Source organism: Ranitomeya imitator, chromosome 3 (assembly GCF_032444005.1).
Source record: "Ranitomeya imitator isolate aRanImi1 chromosome 3, aRanImi1.pri, whole genome shotgun sequence".
NCBI lineage: Eukaryota > Metazoa > Chordata > Amphibia > Anura > Dendrobatidae > Ranitomeya > Ranitomeya imitator.
The window spans coordinates 710,004,354-710,029,442 of record NC_091284.1 but is presented as its reverse complement, the minus strand read 5'-3'; the positions used below and the strand labels follow the sequence as shown (position 1 = coordinate 710,029,442).

General features: G+C 45.7%; 1 protein-coding gene across 4 annotated transcripts in view; it reads right to left on the bottom strand.

The window, feature by feature from the left end:
- The window catches only part of SENP1 (SUMO specific peptidase 1), a 98,339-nt gene that overhangs the window by 62,442 nt on the left and 10,808 nt on the right, over nucleotides 1–25,089 (bottom strand). For 2 of the 4 annotated variants that reach the window (XM_069758664.1, XM_069758667.1), the window contains exons 2-3: nucleotides 17,850–17,896; nucleotides 16,977–17,080 (exon numbers count right to left, since the gene is read on the bottom strand). In XM_069758664.1, coding sequence (XP_069614765.1) covers nucleotides 16,977–17,080; nucleotides 17,850–17,853 — 108 coding nt within the window. In that variant the 5' untranslated portion in view covers nucleotides 17,854–17,896. Of the gene's footprint in view, nucleotides 1–16,972; nucleotides 17,081–17,849; nucleotides 17,897–23,536; nucleotides 23,593–25,089 lie in introns of all 4 variants that reach the window. The other 2 variants (XM_069758665.1, XM_069758666.1) reach the window with 2 other exon arrangements.

Genomic DNA, 25,089 nt, shown 5'->3' with positions numbered 1-25,089 from the left:
CAGCTGTTCAAAACAGCTGACATGTCCCGGCTTTGATGCGGGCTCACCGCGAAGCCCTGCATCAAAGCAGGGGAGCCGGCATCGGACGGTATAGTACGTCCGATGCCGGTAAGGGGTTAAACGAAAGACAATAAAACTGTCAAAACCAAAAGAGGTAACAACAAGCCAAAAGGCTAACAGGGTGGGTGCTGTGTCCCCCAATGATTGGCTCGGAGAAAAAGATTTTCCAGTGAGTACACAAAAATCTCCTTTTCTCCTACGCCTCATTGGGGGACACAGGACCATGGGATGTCCTAAAGCAGTCCCTGGGTGGGGAGCAACATAGCTGCTAATACCCCATGTACCACTGGCTACAGCTAAGGTACCGCCGATTGCAGAATGCGCCTGCCAAGGGTAGTGTCTGCAGAAGATAGAGAATGAATGTGGTAATGTTTTGTAAAAGTATGCAAACTGGACCATGCCGCAGCTTTGCAGACCTGTTGTGCCGACGCCTGGTGCCGGATGGCCCAAGAGGCGCCCACCGACCGAGTAGAATGGGCCTTAATCCCTACTGGGATAGGAACACACTTGACACGATAGGATTCCTGAATAGCCGATCAGATCCATTTGGCTAGAGTAGCTTTGGAAACGGGAGAGCCCTTCCTTTGTCCCTCTGGAAGTACGAATAGGACTTCCGACTTGCGGAAAGGAGCCGTCTGCGAGATGTACCGTCGAAGGGCCCTCACCACATCGAGAGTGTGCAGAGGTTTCTCAATGCGATGGACTGGTGCCGAACAAAACGAAGGCAGACTAATCTCCTCGTTGAGGTGAAAAGAGGAAACTACCTTGGGCAGAAAAGGAGAGGTCCTCAAGACTGCCTTGTCTGGGTGAAAAATCAGAAACGGAGGTGGGCAGGAAAGTGCTGCCAACTCCGAAACACGCCTGATGGATGTAATAGCCACTAGGAAAACTACCTTCCAGGAAAGGAAGGTCAGAGAGACGTCCTGCAGTGGTTCGAAGGGGGCCCCCTGAAGGGCTCCAAGGACCAAATTAAGATCCCACAGATCCAAAAGGCATTTTGTAGGGAGGCACCAGACTGGAAACTCCCTGAAAGAACATCTTAACCGGTAATCTATTGGCAAGTTTTCGTTGGAACAGGACTGAATGCTGACACCTGTCCCTTGAGAGAGCCAAGTGCGAGAACCGACTCTAGTCCTGATTGGAGAAAATCCAATATGGAAGGAATGGAAAATGCCAGAGGAGATCATCCATGTGCGCCGCACCATGCGAAGAAGATTCGCCAGGTACGGTGGTAACTGCGCATGGACACGGGTTTCCTAGCCTTAATCATGGTGGAGGACACCACGGGAGTGAAACCCGCTTGGCCTAGAATCCAGGATTCAACGGCCAGGCCATCAAAGACAAGGCCCCTGAGTTCTGGTGGTAAATCGGGCCCTGTGAGAGAAGATCCATGCGATCTGGAAGACGCCAGGGGATGTCGGTGACAAGCTGAACCAGTTCCGCGTACCATGCTCGGCGCAGCCAGTCCGGCACCACAAGGATCACTGGTACCCCCTCTGCCCTGATCTTGATGATCCTCGGTAGCCGGGGAGAGGAGGAAAAATGAACGGGAGGCGGAAATGACACCACGGCAGAACCAAGGCATCTGCTCCGACGGCACGTGTGTCGAGAGATCGGGCAATGAACTGTGGGACCTTGTTTAGCCTGGAGGTCCACGTCCGGGGTCCCCCAGCAATGACAGATCTGCTGGAAAACTTCTGGGTGGAGGGACGACTCGCCCGAGGAGAGACCCTGGCGACTGAGGAAGTCCGCCGCCCAGTTCTCCACACCTGGTATGTGGATCTCCGAGATGGGCGAATGGTTGGTTTCGGCCTAACGGAGAATGTGGGACACCTCGAGCATGACAGTCTTGTTGCGGGTTCCCCCTTGACGGTTGATGTACACCACCGCTGTGGCGTTGTCGGACTGGATTCTGATGGGGTGACCTGCTAGAAGATGGTGAAAACTGAGCAATGCTAGTCTGATGGCTCATATTTCCAGGATATTGACGGGGAGACGTGACTCGAGTGGACCACTGCCCTTGTGCTGTGTGGTGTTTGAAATCTGCACTCCAGCCAAGGAGGCTGGCATCGTTGTTCACCACCAGCCAACGGACTGGGAGAAAGGACTTTCCTTGGTGCAGGGAGGACTTCAGCGTCCACCACCTGAGGGTCTGTCTGACCCGTGGGGACAGACTGAAACGGCGGTTGAGAGAGGACGGGTTCCTGTTCCATGCTGACCGCAGCACTAGTTGTAGGGGACGGAAATGAAATTGCAAACGGAACTGCTTCCATGGCTGCTACCATCTGCCCGAGAATGCACATGCTGAAACGAATGGAGTGGGAGACTGGACTTAAAAGACTCCGTGCTCCCTGCTGCAAGGCCAAGACCTTGTCTGGAGGGAGAATGACCAGGACGCGGGAAGTGTTCAGTGTGATTCCAAGAAAGGAGATTCGTTGAGCTGGGATCAGAGAGGATTTTTACAAGTTTATCTTCCAACCCAGGCGAGAAAGAGTATCCACCGTGAGATCGACGGACTCTTCGCAGGCTGGGTATGATGGGCCTTTTATCAGTAGGTCGTCCAGGTACGGAAGTACCACCACTCCCCTGGAATGAAGAATGGCCATGGCAGCCGCCATGACCTTTGTGAAAACTCGGAGCGGTGGCGAGGCCGAAAGGTAAGGCCACAAACTGGAAGTGTTGATCGCGAAATGCGAAGCGAGGGAACTGTTGATGGAGAAAAAATTGGGATGTGGAGGTAAGCATCTTTGATGTCTATGGATGCTAGGAACGCTCCGTTTTCCATGGACGCGACGACAGAGCGGAGAGATTCCATTCTGAAGCGCCGAATTTTGACAAATTTGTTGAGAAGTTTTAGATCTAGGATCGGACGCAGCGATCCGTCCTTTTTTCGGGACCACGAATAGGTTTGAGTAAAACCCTTTGAACCTTTGGTCTTGGGGAACCGGAATGGTGACTCCATCCTTTTGTAGTGCCCGTATGGCCTGGAGAAAAGCCGTTGTCTTTGGTTTGGGAGAACACGACTAGAAAAAACGTGTCGGGGGGAGAAGAAAATTCTATTTTGTATCCGGAGGACACCAGTTCCCTGACCCACTCGTCGGAGACGACAGAGCCAGGCTTGACGGAATGAAAGTTGGCGACCTCCTACTTTGTTGATGTCCACCGGATGTTGCAACGAGTCATTGAGTGGAGGATCTACGGGATCTGGATCCCTTAGAACCAGATGACTGGTCTGGGTTTCCAGTTACGGTTAGGTCTGTATGAGACCTGTGAGCCTCAGTCCCGGCGCGCACCTCGTCCTGATGCGGGGGAGAAGGATGTAGATGACCAATTGGGATTGTTGCGAAAAGGCCGTAATCGAGATTGTTGATACCGAAATCGCCGGATAGGCTTTTGGTGGAGAAATTTGCTTTTCCCCCCAGGTAGCATCCGAGATTATTTGGTCTAATTTTTCTCCAAATAGGCGACCAGCTTGATAGGGTAGAGGTGTCAATGAACGCTTGGAAGCAGAATCTGCTCGCCAATCTCTGAGCCACAGGGCTTTTCTGATGGAAATTGCATTTGCGGCTGCCTGTGCAGCACAATTGGCTGTGTCTATTGAGGCATTAACTACGAAGTCCCCAGCCTAGGCTATCTGGTTAGCCAGGTTGATCGCCTCTGGAGGGAGATCACCGTCTTGGATGGTGGTGGTGAGCACCTCAGCCCGAGCGACCATAGCCTTAGCCACCCAAGAAGTGGCAAAGGATGGAAAGACGCTCCTGTGGCCTCGAAGACGGAGCAAGCCAGGTAGTCAATTTGGCGGTCAGAGGGGTTCTTGACTGAAGAACCGTCTGACAGAGATAGGATCGTTCTGGAAGAGAGATGCGATACTGCAGGATCCACTGAGGGAGACTGCAGCCAGTCCTTGATTAGTTCCTGAGCAAAAGGGTATTTGGCCTTAATAGGCTTTTGCCCCATGAAGCGTTTGTCAGGGCAGTCCCTGTGTTTTTGTACGATTTCTTTAAACTCAGGATGAGTGACATACTTTTTGGACACGTTTTGTCTCCGCGTGTTCCGGAGTGGATACGGATTCCTCGTCCACCTTCAGGGTCTTGTTGACCGCTTCAATGAGAGAATCGAGGGTCTCTTGGGAAGTAGAGTCGGCCATAAAAGGAACCATCGCCCCAGTAAAGTTGGGCGTGCCACAGACGTTGCAGGAGAGGGACGGGGAAGTATACTCGCCTGTTGATGGTTCGGGGGAGAGCAGACCCTATAAAAAGGAACCAGTCGCCCCCTTCACTCTGTTGAGTAAAAAATAAAAATTTACAGAAAAATTAAATTTTTAAATTAAAATAAGAAAGTTCAGGTCTGAAAACGGGCCCAAGTGCCTCCTACAGACCCTAAGCAAGAACTGGTTAAATCCTGGCCAGTGAAGGGTTGTATACTGCAGAAGAGGAAATCTTTCTGTGTTAACTTAGTGTCCTCCTAGTGGCAGCAGCATAACACCCATGGTCCTGGGTCCCCCAATGAGGCGTAGGAGAAAGAAGTGTCCCATCAATCAAGGTGTTCAGCTGAGGAAACATACGCCTTACTTGCCTCCGACACAGACAGTGAGGGAGAGGGGATGCCTCCTTCCTTTATTTTTCATCCTCCTACTGTTTTTTTAACCCCTTTCTGACATCTGACGTAATATTCCTTCCATGTGACCAGGGACTGTTGGACCATTGATGGAATATTACATCATTTTTTTTAAATGCAACACTGACCTGTGGGTAGATGGTGCGGTCATCCTGGGGGGTAGAGGTCTACACCCTCCCACACCCACGGTCTCTGTAATTGGGTGTTTAATTCTGAACAGCCATTCGCAGCATTTCTTATTGTTTCAGGCAATCAGATTGCCTGAAACCGTTATGTCCCAGCCTAGGATCAAGCACCAATCCTAGGCTGGTGCCTGTCAATGCCAGACATAGCCGGAACAGACATTGATTGGCGCGATAGACGATTACATTGATCGCACCAATCGCAGGGCACAGCCACGGTGTGACTGCGCTGTGCCCTGCCTAGGATCAGCAACACCAGACATGGCCTGGACCCACTGATTGGCGCTATCGCCAATCACATGTCACAGCCATGGTGTGATCACGCTGTGACCTGCCTAGGTTGGAGCTGTGAGCTTCGATCCTAGGCTGTTGCCTGGCAACGCCAGTGTCAAAAGGACCAGATCTGATTGTATGATCGATATCATCGATCACACTAATGATAGGGCAATAGGGCATGTAGGTCCTCACACTAGCTGAGGATTCCTACAGAGCAGACACGCTACAGGATCTGCTGCTGTGCTGGGCCTTGTGGCACCACAGAAGCCTGCGACACCAGAATCCCTGCTGAAGAAAGAAGAACAAAGAACAGAAGAGAGATCAAAAGTGTAAGTGTTTTGATTCCTGCCTTATCTCTCTTCATCCACCCCACTTCCTCCTCTTTTTACTCTCTCCACCCCCCTTCCCCCCTTTGCGCCACCTCTGTGAAGAAAATCCAGCAGCCGCCCCCGAGTGTTGATTGGTGATGCAGTTCACCGATCAGCACTTGTGCCTGCTGTCATCCATTTTTTTTAACCCTTACACCACCCCTGTGTGCACATCCACCAGCCGCCGAACTTTGATAAGTGATGCAGTTCACTCATCAGAGCTCATGCCTGCTGTTTTACCCTTTTCTTTTCAAAGACATTTTTCTCCCCAGTTGATTTTTTGCTTTAACTTTTTCTCATCAGACAAATAACTTTACACCTTTCTCTCGCACACACACAAACAGTTAAATAAAGTACTGACACTTGCCAAATTCATAAAAAAAAAAAAAAAAAAGTCGTCCCGCCTGTCCCAACAACGCTATTTAGTGGAGGAGGCATATGCTTTCCTTGCCTCCGACACGGATAGTGAGGGAGAGGATCCCACATTTCTTTACTTTTCAAATTAGTCGTCCTCTTTCTCCTTCCTTATGAGCCACGGATTCCTGATTTTGTGGCAGAATCAGGAATCAATTTTTACACCACCGGCCTTACAGAACTAGATTTTCAAAGCCTTTTTCTCTGAGGATTTTGTTATCCTCATGGTGGACCAAACTAATTTGTATGCTCAATTTTTGAAACAATACCCCGGTTCATCATTTTCTAACTGGTCTCCTGTAGACGCAGGTGAAGTGATACTGTTTTGGGACCTGGTACTTCACATGGGGATCCTGAAGAAGCCAGAACTTTGGCAATTTTGGAGTGTTGATTTTTTTAGGAATCAGTGGCTCAATTTTTGGGGGATGAGGTCCATATGGGGTCAGTAATGGGGGTCACTGGTTCATATTCTGGAATGGGGGGGGGGCGCCGCTTCACCTTCTGTCCTGGGATGTCTACATGGCGATTCAGGAGGAAGACTAGGAAGAGGACGAATAAAGAAAGAAAAAAAAAAGAAAAAGAAGAGCATATGCCTCCTCCACTGAACAGCGCTTTTGGGACAAGTTGGACAATTTTTTTTTTTTAATGCATGTGGTGATTGTGTCAGTACTTTGTGTGTGCGCGTTAAACTTTTTTTTGTTTGAAAAGAAAAAGCTAAAAGAAAAAAAAAGCAGTAACCAGGGAGAAAAAAAATCTCAGTGAAAAGAAAAGCTTAACACTGCAGGCACGAGCTATGATTAGTGAACTGCGTCACTAATCAAAGCTCGGCAGCTGCTGGATGTGTGCACAGAGGTGGTGCAAAGGGGGGTGAAAAGGAAAAGTGGAAAATAGAGCACAAGTGCTGATCAGTGAACTGCATCACCAATCAACACTCGGTGGCTGCTGGATGTGCGCACGGAGGTGGCGTAAAGGAGGATGGAGGGGGTAAAAAGAGGGAGAAGGGGGGACGGGGTGGATGAGGAGAGATCGGGCAGGGGATCAGGGATCAAAACATAGTTGTCTTTCTTCTCTGTTCAGCAGGGATTGTGGTGTCACAGGCTTCTGTGGCACCACAAGGCCCAGCACAGATCCTGCAGCATGACCGCACTGCAGAAATCCTCAGCTACTGTGAGGACCTGCAGCACGGTTACACCGCTGCTGTGCCCTATCATTGGTGCAATCGATGACGACTGATTGCACAACTCAGAGCTGACCCTGGTGATGCTGGGACAGCCTGGGATCGGTGCTCAGAGCTCCGATCCTAGCCAGGTCACACTGGCCGTGCCCTGTGACTGGTGCGATTTAATCGATTGCGCCAATCAGAGTGGGTTCAGGTGATGCCTGGGGTTGCAAGGCAGCAGCCTATGATCGGTCCTCTTGGAGCACCGATCATAGGCTGGGGATTCAGTGTTTCAGGCAATCTGCTTGCCTGAAACACTGAGAAATGCTGCAATTGGCTGTTCAGAATTGAACAGCCAATCACAGTGATCATGGTTGCTTTTGGGCGCAGTGACAACCCCCAGGATGACGACACCATCTGCCCAGAGGAAAGCTTGAACTGGAATTTGAATGTGATCACCGCAACGTCGGTTGCAGTGTCGCATTAAATAAGTGGCTTAATGATCCATCCCTGGTCAAATAGGCCCGGGGCACATGGACAGATCATTATGTCTAATGTCAGAAAGAGTATAACACCAAAAACCTGCCTTCACACAAGGTCAGTAAAACAAAAATAATTTTATTAACCAAACAAGAGTAAAATATACATATAAAATACAGCGGGAATACACCAAAGCACAGGAATGGGCGGGCAACCCAGGTATGAGCCCCAAAAAGTAGTGGTATCATATAGATTACGACCAAATCATATTAACGCAAAAAAAAAAAATCAATGTGCAAGTGACCATGTACAAAACATGCAGAAAAATGATAAGGTAATAACAGTAACTTATAATATTAAGTAGTACAGAAATAATGATATAATTACCAAATGGGGCACTCCTGGGGGACCCACCGTCAGCCTCATTGAAATACATCAACCACTGGGATGTATTTCAATGAGGCTGACGGAGCGCGCTGTCTCTCTGGTGGCGGTTGCCATGATGTCAAGCTGCGCCGCACCGGATGTGACGTCAGCACTAGGCGGCGATGGTGGTTCCGGTTACTGCTTGAGTTGTTGTGGCAATGCGGTCATGGCGGCCGTCGGCTGGCGCACGTGTCTCTTGGCAATTACTAAGGTGTGTTTACATCTGAGTTTCCATCTCACCGCCATTACTCCTATCTGCACAGGCGTACACAGGACTCTTATATTAGTTAATTATTGTTAGCTCTGTCCCTATTGGATCTTTCATACATATATACAAACAATGGCCAGTACCCAACCACACCCAGACGAAGCATTTCGGTGCGAAACGCGCGTCGGGTGTTGGTGGGTCCCCCAGGAGTGCCCCATTTGGTAATTATATCATTATTTCTGTACTACTTAATATTATAAGTTACTGTTATTACCTTATCATTTTTCTGCATGTTTTGTACATGGTCACTTGCACATTGATTTTTTTGCGTTAATATGATTTGGTCGTAATCTATATGATACCACTACTTTTTGGGGCTCATACCTGGGTTGCCCGCCCATTCCTGTGCTTTGGTGTATTCCCGCTGTATTTTATATGTATATTTTACTCTTGTTTGGTTAATAAAATTATTTTTGTTTTACTGACCTTGTGTGAAGGCAGGTTTTTGGTATTATAGTTATATTCCTTTATGGTCTTCCTTTGGTGGATATATTTTTGGTGTTGTGCTTAATGTCAGAGGTTAAGGAGTCCAAGGCCAGCTCCCAGAGATCATCACCGTCTCCAATGCTGTCCAGTATAATGGCTATTTTACACATGTCAGGACCTCACTGTCCATGCAGTCTGCAGTAGTGGTATGCCAGAAACACGGGTATTACATACCTGGTAATGTGTATTTTCATGAGACATGACAGCACCACGAAAGAGGGGATCCACCCTTCAAGGACAGGAAACCTTCAAGATAAAAGTAATACCCGTGTTTTTCCATCATACATGATGGCACCACGAGAGTTACAGAGATTTGTATTCTCTTTCAGGAAGGGGGAGGGGGGAAAAAAAAAATCAGAACTTTTGAATTTTTGTTGGCTTTTGAGGCAAAGAGGTCTACACTGGGTCTTCCCCACATGTGCACTATCCGTTGAAAAATTGACTTTAGGGACCATTCCTCTTGTCTTAAGTGGTTCCTGCTTAAAAAGTCTGCCTTTATATTGTCCACACCTCGAATATGCAGGGCCGATAATGAAAGAAAATGCCTTTCGGCTAGAGTCATGAGTCTTTTGGTTATGTGCATCAGGGACAGAACGGGTGCCCCCACGGTGGTTCACGTATGCGACCGCTGTTCGGTTGTCTGATAGGACTCTCACATGATGCCCTGTCAAGTGTGGAAGTAACCTCTCTAGCGCTTTTTCGATTGCTAGGAGTTCCCACTCGTTTGAGGATTGATTTTTCTCCTCTAGAGCCCAGGGATCTTGGACCTATAGTGTGTCTGAGAGAGCTCCCACCCCCATGGACTGGCGTCCGTTGTGATTACTTTGGAGGCTGTGTATGTCCAGGGAACTCCTCTCGGAGATGACTATCTGTAACCACCATCTGAGTGATTGGAGTAGAGAGCGGGAGAATGAGCTTCTGCTCTAGCTGCCCCTGAAGTTCCAGGTCATTCTGCAGCACACACCATTGCAGTTCTCTTGCATGGAACTGGGCCCATTTTACTGCCGGTATGCAGGAGGTTAGGGACCCCAACATCGACATGGCTCTTAAAGTCATCTCTGGTTTTTTTAATATTGTCAATCATTTGTTTGATTTTTTCAAAATCTCCTTGTTATTCCTAGGAAATTCTGGACCATTGCTGGCTCTAGTTTGGATTTTTTGAGTTTCAGTTGCCATCCTAGTGTCTGTAGAGTGTCCATCACTATTCAGACCTGCTCCTGACAGTGACAAAAGCTTTTCCCCACCATCAGGAAGTCATCTAAGTAGGGTATTATCAGAGTGTCTTTTTCTCCAAGATGTGCTGTGACCTCTGCAATCAGTTTTATAAATACCCGTGGGGCTGTTGCTATCCCAAAGGGCAGAGCCCTGTACTGAAAGTGACGCAACTGGGACCCAATCTCAACTGCCACTCTGAGAAACTGACGATCTTGTTGTCTGATTGGGACGTGATAGTAAGAGTCCTTTAGGTCTAGGACTGACATGTAACACTGAGGATATAGAAGTTTCACAGCTGATTTTATTGTTTCCATTTCGAAAAATGAAATTAGATATTTGTTGAGGCTTTTTAAATTTATTATTGTCCTCCAAGAATTGTCTTTTTTTTATGAGAAAAAGGGGGGAGTAAAACCCTTTCATCTTTTCCTCTATTGGAACTTCTTCCAAGATGTGTTTGCCTAGGAGTGATATTATTTCTCCTTCCAGACTGTCTTGTTTCTCTTGGGAGGACTGTAACGGGGTCTGCGTTTATCTTCTTGGAGGTCAGTGGTGGAATTTTAATTTTAGGCCTGATCCTATAATCTGTCGGATCCATACGCTGAAGGAGATCCTCTCCCAGGCTGGAAGGAAGTGAGAGCCTCCCACCCGAGAAGGACAGTCACTGGGAGGGTTTCTTGGTGTCCCTGGGGGACTTGCCAAAATAGAAACCTTTTCCACCCCTGGATCGCTTGTCCAAGTTTCGATTGTCCTGTCACGGTCTCTAAACTGCTGTCTTCGGAATTTTCGGCCTCTCTGAAAGGAGCGCCGAAAGGGCTGAAATGGCTGCTTTGGAAAATTTTTCTTTTTGTCACCGGTTTTTCCAACACCTCGTCTAATGCCGGTCCAAACAGAAGTTCTCTTCACATGGCAAAGAGCAAAGTTTCATCTTTGCCTGTGTATCTCCTGGCCAGCATTTAAGCCATATTGCACGGCGTCCTGTGTTGGCTAAAGCTGCTGACTTTGCTGACAGTCTAGCAGAGTCTGCCGATGCTTCAGCTAGAAACACTGCCACTGCTCTCATGGTTGGTATTGCCTCTAGGATAGTTTCTCTGGGGGCGCTTTGTTCTACCTTGTTCCTCCAGGTTGTCCATCCATATTTTTAGGGATCTGGCTACACAAGTGGCCGCAATAGCAGGCCTTAGTGCTCCTGCCGAGGCTTCCCATGCTGTCTTTAGACAACTATCCGTCTTTCTATCCAGAGGTTCTTTTAGAGAACCTAAATCCTCGAATGGTAGGGAGGTTTATCTGCCCACTTTTGAAACTGCCACATCAATTTTTGGCGCTCTATCCCAAGATGAGGACGCATCTTCCGCAAAAGGATATTTCCTTTTAAGGGAGTTGATTATGTGGGACTTCTTTTCTGGTTTCTGCCATTCCCTTTTAATAAGTTCTTGTAGCTGTTCATTAATAGGGAATGACCTCAGTTTTTACTTTTGCAGACCACTGAACATAAGTTCTTGGGCTGTCTTTTTTGCCTTCTCGTCTACCAGCCCCATGGTAGAGCGAACAGCTTTTATAAGCTTATTGGTAGCCTCCGCTGGTAATGTATCTTCCTCCTCTGAGCTACCATCTGAGCAGTGGGCTGTATCTGAGTCCTCCTCTGACTCTGAGGAATCCCTTTGGGATGCTAATGAGGGGCTGGATCTGTCTCTAGATCTGTCATCTGTGTCGGCTGTCTAACGCTTTTACAGACCTAGAGACTTCTGATTGGATCAGAGATCTTAGGCTCTCCGTAAAGGAGGGTGTTTCCTCCGCCACTGTCTTGTTGATACACTCCTGACAGTCTTACCACAAGATCGTAAAAATCGGAGAGGAGGAGGGGTTTGTCTCTATGTAAAGTCTTGTCTAAAGTCCACTTTAAGGGAGGATATTAGCGAAGGAAATGAGGATGTCGAGTCCATATGGGTCGAAATTCATGGAGGGAAAAATGGTAACAAAATTCTCATTGGGGTCTGTTACAAACCCCCAAATATAACAGAAACCATGGAAAGTCTACTTCTAAAGCAGATAGATGAAGCTGCAACCCATAATGAGGTCCTGGTTATGGGGGACTTTAACTACCCGGATATTAACTGGGAAACAGAAACCTGTGAAACCCATAAAGGGAACAGGTTTCTGCTAATAACCAAGAAAAATTATCTTTCACAATTGGTGCAGAATCCAACCAGAGGAGCAGCACTTTTAGACCTAATACTATCTAATAGACCTGACAGAATAACAAATCTGCAGGTGGTTGGGCATTTAGGAAATAGCGACCACAATATTGTGCAGTTTCACCTGTCTTTCACTAGGGGGACTTGTCAGGCAGTCACAAAAACACTGAACTTTAGGAAGGCAAAGTTTGACCAGCTTAGAGATGCCCTTGATCTGGTAGACTGGGACAATATCCTCAGAAATAAGAATACAGATAATAAATGGGAAATGTTTAAGAACATCCTAAATAGGCAGTGTAAGCGGTTTATACCTTGTGGGAATAAAAGGACTAGAAATAGGAAAAACCCAATGTGGCTAAACAAAGAAGTAAGACAGGCAATTAACAGTAAAAAGAAAGCATTTGCACAACTAAAGCAGGATGGCACCATTGAAGCTCTAAAAAACTATAGGGAGAAAAATACTTTATCTAAAAAACTAATTAAAGCTGCCAAAAAGGAAACAGAGAAGCACATTGCTAAGGAGAGTAAAACTAATCCCAAACTGTTCTTCAACTATATCAATAGTAAAAGAATAAAAACTGAAAATGTAGGCCCCTTAAAAAATAGCGAGGAAAGAATGGTTGTAGATGACGAGGAAAAAGCTAACATATTAAACACTACCTTCTCCACGGTATTCACGGTGGAAAATGAAATGCTAGGTGAAATCCCAAGAAACAATGAAAACCCTATATTAAGGGTCACCAATCTAACCCAAGAAGAGGTGCGAAACCGGCTAAATAAGATTAAAATAGATAAATCTCCGGGTCCGGATGGCATACACCCACGAGTACTAAGAGAACTAAGTAATGTAATAGATAAACCATTATTTCTTATTTTTATGGACTCTATAGCGACAGGGTCTGTTCCGCAGGACTGGCGCATAGCAAATGTGGTGCCAATATTCAAAAAGGGCTCTAAAAGTGAACCTGGAAATTATAGGCCAGTAAGTCTAACCTCTATTGTTGGTAAAATATTTGAAGGGTTTCTGAGGGATGTTATTCTGGATTATCTCAATGAGAATAACTGTTTAACTCCATATCAGCATGGGTTTATGAGAAATCGCTCCTGTCAAACCAATCTAATCAGTTTTTATGAAGAGGTAAGCTATAGGCTGGACCACGGTGAGTCATTGGACGTGGTATATCTCGATTTTTCCAAAGCGTTTGATACCGTGCCGCACAAGAGGTTGGTACACAAAATGAGAATGCTTGGTCTGGGGGAAAATGTGTGTAAATGGGTTAGTAACTGGCTTAGTGATAGAAAGCAGAGGGTGGTTATAAATGGTATAGTCTCTAACTGGGTCGCTGTGACCAGTGGGGTACCGCAGGGGTCAGTATTGGGACCTGTTCTCTTCAACATATTCATTAATGATCTGGTAGAAGGTTTACACAGTAAAATATCGATATTTGCAGATGATACAAAACTATGTAAAGCAGTTAATACAAGAGAAGATCGTATTCTGCTACAGATGGATCTGGATAAGTTGGAAACTTGGGCTGAAAGGTGGCAGATGAGGTTTAACAATGATAAATGTAAGGTTATACACATGGGAAGAGGGAATCAATATCACCATTACACACTGAACGGGAAACCACTGGGTAAATCTGACAGGGAGAAGGACTTGGGGATCCTAGTTAATAATAAACTTACCTGGAGCAGCCAGTGCCAGGCAGCAGCTGCCAAGGCAAACAGGATCATGGGGTGCATTAAAAGAGGTCTGGATACACATGATGAGAGCATTATACTGCCTCTGTACAAATCCCTAGTTAGACCGCACATGGAGTACTGTGTCCAGTTTTGGGCACCGGTGCTCAGGAAGGATATAATGGAACTAGAGAGAGTACAAAGGAGGGCAACAAAATTAATAAAGGGGATGGGAGAACTACAATACCCAGATAGATTAGCGAAATTAGGATTATTTAGTCTAGAAAAAAGACGACTGAGGGGCGATCTAATAACCATGTATAAGTATATAAGGGGACAATACAAATATCTCGCTGAGGATCTGTTTATACCAAGGAAGGTGACGGGCACAAGGGGGCATTCTTTGCGTCTGGAGGAGAGAAGGTTTTTCCACCAACATAGAAGAGGATTCTTTACTGTTAGGGCAGTGAGAATCTGGAATTGCTTGCCTGAGGAGGTGGTGATGGCGAACTCAGTCGAGGGGTTCAAGAGAGGCCTGGATGTCTTCCTGGAGCAGAACAATATTGTATCATACAATTAGGTTCTGTAGAAGGACGTAGATCTGGGGATTTATTATGATGGAATATAGGCTGAACTGGATGGACAAATGTCTTTTTTCGGCCTTACTAACTATGTTACTATGTTACTATGTATGTTAAGATGTCTTTAAAGGGACTCTGTCACCTGAATTTGGAGGGAACAATCTTCAGCTATAGGGGCGGGGTTTTCGGGTGTTTCATTCACCCTTTTCTTACCCGCCGGCTGCATGCTGGCTGCAATATTGGATTGAAGTTCATTCTCTGTCCTCCATAGTACACTTCTGCGCAAGGCAAGAGTCCCTTTAAAGGCTTGTTACACAAGGGACATTCCTTATTTTTAGCTTTTGCCTTATACTTTAGGGACCTCCTATACTCCACCCCCAAATATAAGAAAAGAGGGGAGAGACGGAGATAAGAGAAAAGAACAGACATTAGCGTGCTGGACTTTCTCGAAGTTCACTCACCACTCGGACGCTTTCAAAGTACGGGTACCGGATCCGGAGGTTGACTGGTTTTCTCCGTGTCTCCCAATGAGACCAGGGACCCCCTCCTTGGTATGGCGATCCGTCCGTATGCTGTCCGAGCGGCTCCTGCTGCTGCCATGGCGTATCTGGCTCTTCTCACTTGAGCGAGACCGCCTCTCCTGCACCTCTTGCTGTGGCATTAAATGTTCCGGCGAAAAGCTCTCTTACACACTACCACATAACAAGAGCAGTCACAATCAACCTGGCCTGGTTTAGTGACACAGGGCAGCACTTCTGGTTTGTTTAAATACTCACTTTTTTTTTTTTTTTTCTTTAATGCATCACCTGGTTGATCCTGCCTTTACTGGCTGGTCAGCCCCCTGGTCTGTGCTATAACAGGTGTATGTGCGCACCTGGCCTGCTAATTTTATTACCTGGCTGATCGTGCCTGCACCATTTCCGGTGCATGTAAATACAATCAATCACCTGGTTGATCCTGCATCTGCCGGCCGCTAGCGCAACGCCTGCACTGTATAATGATGTCTAAGCGCGCCTCCGGCACCCACTTCTGGCACGTGCTACTTAATCAACCATTCACCTGGTTGATCCTGTCTCTGCTCTGAGTGTTGCCACTGGGTCCTGCGCGCGTACCTGGCACTTACTTCCGGTGCGCGCTGCTCTGCAGTCCTCCAGCGCCCATGAGCGTTCTACTTCCAGGCGTGCACCCGGCCCTTACTTCCGGTGCGCGCCGAAGTTTCCGGTCCTTCTGCCCCAGTATCCTGCACAAACGTTCCGAGTGCTGCCGCCCAGCGATTTGTGCACGCGTACTGCGCCCCTGGGAAAATGGCGCCGGCCAGGCAGAAAACTCTGCAGTGTCCATGCCATCGGACACGCCACACTCACCCCCAGATCCATAGTGGCTGCCAGACACCGTTCCATACCTCTCCGCTGTCTCAGGTACCGACCAGGGAGGAGGGAGGGAAGGGGGGGAAAGGAGACCTGCTTTTTTAAAGCTCAACAGGGAGGCCCCCAAACCTCTGAGGAGACTTGCCCAGCCCGGGCACCGATGTGCCTTACGGGCTGCATGGCCACCTTTGGTCAACAGGGGGGGGCACCATGTAGTGACCCCTGAGGACAGCAGGATTTTTAATCAACAGGGGGGAAATGCTATCCCCCTGAGAATAATCTTTACTCGGGCATTGCCTCACAGGCTGTGGCCATGCTTCGCTCAGGGGGGCATGGAATACATGACCCCCGAGGCAACTGCCGGTACCTGGTGACGGGTGCAGCAGACCAGCGCCTGCCCAAATCCACCTAACCCAGGCATCCTCTTCGGTCTTCCGAAGTCTTCATCTTGAGGGTTCCCCGTCAAGGGCAGGAAACCAACTGATGTGATGTTGAGAGAGGAAGCGCCCCTTTATCTTGAAGGTTTCCTGGCCTTGAAGGGCTGATCCCCTCTCTCGTGGTGCCGTCATGTATGGTGGAAAAAGGGGCAATCACATTGGTGAAACATTAAAAGTGAGCTGGATTTTAAAGTTTTAACACACAGCGTCACTACTACTCCTGGTGTACGATACTGCAAGATATTGACTAAATACCATGAAATACTGCCCAGCTAAGTAAGGCTTCTGTCAGTTATAAGGTGTATGTATGAATATTTTTTTTTTTTAATGTTGCATGCATTCTTCCCTTTATCAATTTATGGTCACCGTGTGCCCTTCTGTAAGGCTTATGCATTTGTTGACTGGTCAGGCTGGATAGACAGACCATCCTGGAAGCTCACCGATCTTTTGTCACAACTCTTCTATTTGATGAGCTAGTTCTGGAAACACCATTATTCCTCCATTTGTTGTCCTGTCCAGATGACTAAAGACCGCAATACTGGAAGCCCGTACAAAATCCTAAAGTTAGTATTAAAACCTCAAGCATTTTACATCAAGATAATCCCAGCCTGGACCATAAACTATGAATAGATGCCCAGCAATCTTTGTGTGGTCACCAAAAGAAAGGGATGAATATTAGTGAATAATATACACTACTGCTCCCAACAAGAAACAAAATGGCACAAGATTGAAAATAAAAATGAAAAATCATAAATGCTTACCAACCTGATAGTTGAAAGTACAGAAAGATTCCTTTGCTGTATCTTTAAAATGTGCTTGATATTTGGAGTTATTATCACTCTCCCAGACCATTTCCTTTACATCTTCATCTATTAAAGTAGGAGAAAAACATAATATTAATGCAATTTTTCATCTAACCAAAAGAAAGAAAAAAACCTGAGATTACAAAAGCAATGGTATGGACCAATTCACACGAAGACCATTTTGCGGAGGGTTTGGAAATAAGCACTGAACGCAGTGTGAAAGCACCCTTACAACATGCTCATACCATAGGGGATAGAAGTCAGGCCCCCATCAATCATGAACTAAATGCACATACCTGTAATATGCTATCGCTTTATAAAATGTGTAACATTTTAGACTAAGCATAATTATCCCCCTCCCCCCAAAAAAATATAAAAGCTTTGAACTACATACATAAAACATTGAATGCAGTTACATACATGTGTTAAAAAGGGGCAGCCACTCCCAGGATTACAACTTGTAATATAGCAATGAGTCACATCTGACAAGGTCACACCATTAGTAATAGGTGTGGTGGTGAGCAGGGACAACCAAAGCGAAGTACAGAAGTGCTGACTTTGTTATCAGTTACATGACCGCTGCCACTGATCACCGACGTTGGTGGTCACATGTCGTACATGCGCATGCGACTGTTGAGGCCAGGTAACTGACGATTAGCAAGGCTGTCATCACTAGAGATGAGCGAATCTGTTCGGGTCCTCCTTATTCGGCAAACTATAGCGCTTACAGAATAAGCTGCAGAGGGAACCTGGCTTGTCATTTTAGAAAAATGCCCTTAATAGGACCACATTTTAAAAAACACAAAATGCCTTAAAAAATGCAAGCATGGCTTACCCATGTTAAGTTTTATTACATCCCTGGGATCACAATGATTGTTCAATCTGGAGGAAGAGAAAGAAAAGCGTTATTGCTTTCGAAGAAATTGTTCAATTCATACAGCCATAAATGCACGTATTTAGCATGGAAAATAAAATTGTGATTTATGGAACTATAACATTACAAAGGCGAGACGCTGGAGATGGGTAATGAGGCAGAGACGCAACTTGAATGAAAATTTGCACAAAAGGAAATAGAAAAGTCAATTGTAAGAAGAAGAAAAAAAAAAAACTACTACAACAACTTATATTCGTGTTAAACCCACAAATATACGTAAATAAGCCCCAAAGTCTATTCTAAATATGCATAATCTATAATTTTACCATCAATTGTCAAATGGGGCGAGAAATTGTCTAAATAGGGTTGTCCACTACTAACACACCTTCTCAATTACTATACTCCACCATGTATGATAAAAACAGCCTGTATGCTCCTCCAGCGGGCTGTGGAGTCGGTAAGCCAAACTGACTAATTTGACTCAGACTCCCTCATACATGGCTCATGGAAAAAGCAAAGTTCACCACCTGATATAATTAGTTTAAAGGGAACCTGTCACCCCCACAATCGAAGGCAAGCTAAGCCCACCAGCATCAGGGGCTTATCTACAGCATTCTGGAATGCTGTACATAAGCCCCCGATGTATCCTGAAAGATGAGAAAGAGGTAAGATTATACTCACCCAGGGGTGGTCCCAGTACGATGGGCGTCGCGGTCCGGAGCCTCCTATCTTACGATGATGTCCTCTTGTATTCATGCTGCGGCTACGGCGTACTTTGCCTTGTTGAGGGCAGAGCAAAGTACTGCAGTGTGCAGGGCCTCTCTGACCTTTCCGGCACCTGCGCACTGCAGTACTTTGCTCTGCTCTCAACAGGGCATACAAAGTACACCTGCGCCATAGCTGTAGGGTGAAGACAAGAAGAATACGTCGCTGTAAGAGGATGGGACGCCCCGGATCGGACCGCGAGCCTACCGGACCGCAGCAGGACCGCCCCTGGGTGAGTATAATCTAACCTCTTTTTCTCATCTTTCAGAATACATCAGGGGCTTATCTACAGCATTACAGAACACTGTAGATAAGCCCCTGCTGCTGGTGGGCTTAGCTCACCTTCGATTTTGGGGGTGACAGGTTCCCTTTAACAGAAAAAGAAGTACAGTTACGTCTGGGCAATTTAAAAACATTGACACACCCACACTATCCATAAACAGAGATTGTGAGGGAACACTTAGTCAACTTAAATCTCCTGGTCCAGATTAATTACATTCTAGGGTACTGGAAGAGTTAGAGGAAATGGAAACACTAGCCAGAACCTTTGAACAATCCTTGAAAACAGGAGAAGTCCCAGAAGATTGGAAAAGGGCAAATGTTGTGCCCATCTTCAAAAAAGGGAAAGAAAAGTGAGCTGGGAAATTACAGACCAGTGTGTCTTACTTCTATACAAGGAAAAGATATTAGAAACAAGTTATTAAACAGCATGTAAGTACTTAGATAAGAATACAGTAATTAACCAGAGCCAGCATGGGTTTTTAGCCAGCAAATCATTCCAGACTAATCTAATTTCCTTCTATGATGGAATCACTGAGTGGATCAGGGAAATGTGGTAGATATAGTATATCTCGACTTCAGAAAGCCAGTTGATAAAATATCTCATACTATCCTTATTGAAAAAAAATGACAAAGTACACAATTGACAAGGCTATGTTAGGTGGATTCATAACTGGCTCAGTGACTATACTCAAAGAGTGGTAATAAATTGTTACACATCCAATTGGAAGACTTTTTCAAGTGGGGTACCACAAGGCTCTGTCATGGCCCCAGTGTTGTTCAACATTTTTACAAATGATCTAGATAAAGGAACGAAGGGTAAACAATACAAAGCTGGGGGATAGCCAACACTAGAGAAGACAAAGGATTCAGAAAGATCTTAAGTTTGAACAATGGGCAGCGCCTAATAGAATGGTATTTAGCAGGAAGAAATGCAGCACATGTGAAAAAGACTTGGGTACACCAATAGATCACAGACTGCATGAGTCAGTGTGATGTAGCAGCAAAAAAATGCAAAGTTCTAGGATGTATTAATAGAGGCATAGAGTCTAGCTCACGTGAAGTAATACAGTGTCCTCCGCTGGGCATCACATATACAAAAAAAAAAAAAAAACCTAATACTATCTAATAGACCTGACAGAATAACAAATCTGCAGGTGGTCGGGCATCTAGGAAATAGCGACCACAATATTGTACAGTTTCACCTGTCTTTCACTAGGGGGACTTGTCAGGGAGTCACAAAAACACTGAACTTTAGGAAGGCAAAGTTTGACCAGCTTAGAGATGCCCTTAATCTGGTAGACTGGGACAATATCCTCAGAAATAAGAATACAGATAATAAATGGGAAATGTTTAAGAACATCCTAAATAGGCAGTGTAAGCGGTTTATACCTTGTGGGAATAAAAGGACTAGAAATAGGAAAAACCCAATGTGGCTAAACAAAGAAGTAAGACAGGCAATTAACAGTAAAAAGAAAGCATTTGCACTACTAAAGCAGGATGGCACCATTGAAGCTCTAAAAAACTATAGGGAGAAAAATACTTTATCTAAAAAACTAATTAAAGCTGCCAAAAAGGAAACAGAGAAGCACATTGCTAAGGAGAGTAAAACTAATCCCAAACTGTTCTTCAACTATATCAATAGTAAAAGAATAAAAACTGAAAATGTAGGCCCCTTAAAAAATAGTGAGGAAAGAATGGTTGTAGATGACGAGGAAAAAGCTAACATATTAAACACCTTCTTCTCCACGGTATTCACGGTGGAAAATGAAATGCTAGGTGAAATCCCAAGAAACAATGAAAACCCTATATTAAGGGTCACCAATCTAACCCAAGAAGAGGTGCGAAACCGGCTAAATAAGATTAAAATAGATAAATCTCCGGGTCCGGATGGCATACACCCACGAGTACTAAGAGAACTAAGTAATGTAATAGATAAACCATTATTTCTTATTTTTAGGGACTCTATAGCGACAGGGTCTGTTCCGCAGGATTTGCGCATAGCAAATGTGGTGCCAATATTCAAAAAGGGCTCTAAAAGTGAACCTGGAAATTATAGGCCAGTAAGTCTAACCTCTATTGTTGGTAAAATATTTGAAGGGTTTCTGAGGGATGTTATTCTGGATTATCTCAATGAGAATAACTGTTTAACTCCATATCAGCATGGGTTTATGAGAAATCGCTCCTGTCAAACCAATCTAATCAGTTTTTATGAAGAGGTAAGCTATAGGCTGGACCACGGTGAGTCATTGGACGTGGTATATCTCGATTTTTCCAAAGCGTTTGATACCGTGCCGCACAAGAGGTTGGTACACAAAATGAGAATGCTTGGTCTGGGGAAAATTGTGTGTAAATGGGTTAGTAACTGGCTTAGTGATAGAAAGCAGAGGGTGGTTATAAATGGTATAGTCTCTAACTGGGTCGCTGTGACCAGTGGGGTACCACAGGGGTCAGTATTGGGACCTGTTCTCTTCAACATATTCATTAATGATCTGGTAGAAGGTTTACACAGTAAAATATCGATATTTGCAGATGATACAAAACTATGTAAAGCAGTTAATACAAGAGAAGATAGTATTCTGCTACAGATGGATCTGGATAAGTTGGAAACTTGGGCTGAAAGGTGGCAGATGAGGTTTAACAATGATAAATGTAAGGTTATACACATGGGAAGAAGGAATCAATGTCACCATTACACACTGAATGGGAAACCACTGGGTAAATCTGACAGGGAGAAGGACTTGGGGATCCTAGTTAATGATAAACTTACCTGGAGCAGCCAGTGCCAGGCAGCAGCTGCCAAGGCAAACAGGATCATGGGGTGCATTAAAAGAGGTCTGGATACACATGATGAGAGCATTATACTGCCTCTGTACAAATCCCTAGTTAGACCGCACATGGAGTACTGTGTCCAGTTTTGGGCACCGGTGCTCAGGAAGGATATAATGGAACTAGAGAGAGTACAAAGGAGGGCAACAAAATTAATAAAGGGGATGGGAGAACTACAATACCCAGATAGATTAGCTAAATTAGGATTATTTAGTCTAGAAAAAAGACGACTGAGGGGCGATCTAATAACCATGTATAAGTATATAAGGGGACAATACAAATATCTCGCTGAGGATCTGTTTATACCAAGGAAGGTGACGGGCACAAGGGGGCATTCTTTGCGTCTGGAGGAGAGAAGGTTTTTCCACCAACATAGAAGAGGATTCTTTACTGTTAGGGCAGTGAGAATCTGGAATTGCTTGCCTGAGGAGGTGGTGATGGCGAACTCAGTCGAGGGGTTCAAGAGAGGCCTGGATGTCTTCCTGGAGCAGAACAATATTGTATCATACAATTAGGTTCTGTAGAAGGACGTAGATCTGGGGATTTATTATGATGGAATATAGGCTGAACTGGATGGACAAATGTCTTTTTTCGGCCTTACTAACTATGTTACTATGTTACTATGTTATTGAAAAACTGGGGTAAGTTCAGAGAAGAGCTACCAGGATAGTGAGCAGACTGCAAAGTAGGTCCTACGAGGAACGGTTAAAGGATCTGGAAAAGTTTAGCTTGCATAAAAATCTAAGAGGAAACTTAAAAGTCTACAAATATCTGAAGGGCTGTCAGTGTAGAGGGATCATTCTCATTTACACATGGAAACAGAAGCAATGGAATGAAACTGAAAGGACAAGATAAAGATTAGATATTAGGAAAAACTTTTTGACAGTGAGGGTGATTATTAAGTGGAACACGCGGCCACAAGAGGTGGCGAGTTCTCCATCAATGGAAGTCTTCAGAGGCTGGACAGACATCTGTCAGATGATTTAATAATAATAATTAATAATAATCTTTATATAGCGCCAACATATTCCGCAGCGCTTTAAAGTTTAACAGTTTCAAACACAACAGTCATAAGTAAAAGTTAACAATTAAAGCAAAATAAGACGACCCTGCTCGTGAGAGCTGACAATCTACAATGAGGTGGGGGAGATACAAAGTACAGGTGTGTATTTAAAATAATGGTCCAGCCATCTTCAGGGGGTGGGGGATAGATGGAGATAGTGAATGGGCAACACACACAAAATGACTGATTAGGGAACACGATAGGCCACTGAACAAATGTGTCTGGAGGGAGAGCCTAAAACTATGCAAATTGTGGATGGTCCAAATATCTTGGGGTAGAGCATTCCAGAGGATTGGCGCAGCATGGGAGAAGTCTTGGAGTCGGGAGTGGGAGGTACTGATTAGTACAGAGGTTAGTCGAAAGTCATTTGCAGAGCACAGCGGTCGGTTAAGCCGATAGGCAGAAATGAAAAAGGAGATGTAAAGGGGTGCCACACTGTGAAGAGCTTTGTGGGTGAAAACAAGTACTTTGAATTGGATCCTGTAATGAATGGGCAGCCAGTTTAACGACTGGCGAAGAGCAGACGCGTCCGAGTAATGATTAGCTAGATGGACAACTCTGGCTGAGCCATTAAGGATAGGCTGGAGAGGGTAAAGTCGAATAAGGGGGAGGCCAATTAGTAGAGCATTGCAGTATTCCAGGCGGGAGTGGATCAAGGCGACAGTGAGGGTTTTTGTTGTTTCCGTGGTGAGAAAAATAGAATTAGACTTACCGGTAATTCAGTTTCTAGGAACCTTCCACGACAGCATAGCAGGATGTCTCCATTCCCTAATAGGGACAGGAAGCACGAGAGGTTAAAAGCCCCTCCTCCCTCCAAATCGCCAGTGACTTACAACGGATACCATAGCACTAGCTACCTTAATGAACCCAGGATTAAGGAAAGGGAGGGAACTTGTGCTGCCGTGGAAGGTTCCTAGAAACTGAATTACCGGTAAGTCTAACTATTTTCTCCAGTAACCTTCCAGGACAGCATAGGAGGAGTACCAACCAATTCTGCACTGACTCCCCGATATTAGGCCGCTTGCGGCTAGGAGGGCCTCCTCCACTGCTTTCAACTCCCTGAATTTGGAGGATCTGGCGCTTGTTGCTTGATTCCAGCATCTCTGGAAGAGAGTATGCAAGAATACCGCCCCCCTGCCCCGCTTGCTGGCGTCCATTGTAATTGTTACAAGGGGGGATTGTGACCAGTTCACGCCCCTGCGGATGTTTTTGGGGTTCAACCACCACACTAGGGATGCTTTTACATGCCCTGGAGTATGTACTCTTGTTCAGGGAACCCGGATTTCCATCCCAGTTTGCAAGGATGTGGGCTTGAAGGGTTCTGGAATGGGCCTGAGCCCAGGCAACCGACTGAATACATGCCATCAGAGCCTAGGACCGACATGCTTTTCCGTAGAGTCGGAGATCTGTCCTCTCTGAGATCTACGATCTTCTCTATTAACACCCGTTGATCTTCCGGGAGAAGTGATTTTTGTTTTACTGAGTGCAACAGAACCCCCAGAAACCTCCTTGATTGGGAAGGTTGTAGCTGGGACTTCCTCAGATTTGGGAGCCACCCCAATGTCGAGGGTCTTTAAGACATGACTGTTGAGGATCTGAGCCGAGGGGCTATAAGCAGCAGATTGTCCAGACACTGCCTACGCCATTATCCTGGAGAATACGCTCGGCGTTGAAGAAATGCCGAAAGGGAGTGCGTTGAACTGAAAATGATTCACTTGCTGGTTGAACTGTATTGCAAACCTGAGATACTTTCTGTGCCGGGGATGGATGACACATAAAAGTAGGCATCCTTTAGGTCGATGGTTGCCATGAAATAATTTTGACCCATCAGGGGGATAGTAGACTTCACCGATTCCATTTTAAAACGGTGGTATAGGATATAGTAAGCTACTTACCGGTAGCTGTGTTTTTCAGGAGCCCATGACAGCACCACAAGAGAGGGGATCCACCCTTCAGGGACAGGAAACCTACAGACAAAAGGGCGGCACCCCTCTCCCGCATTAGTTGGTTTACAGAGCATGAGAGGACCTCCCTGGGTAGGAGCACAATCAATTTAAAATATGGTACAATTCACCGTGTGAATAAACTTAGCACTTAAAAAGGAAAAGAAAGTGTTGACCCATACGAGAAATAGGGTAGGGAATATAAGGGTGCTGTCATGGGCTCCTGAAAAACAACGCTACTGGTAAGTAGCTTACGTATTTATTTAGTTGCCATGACAGCACCACGAGAGACTTTCAGAGAAGTAAAAAAGGACTAGGGAGG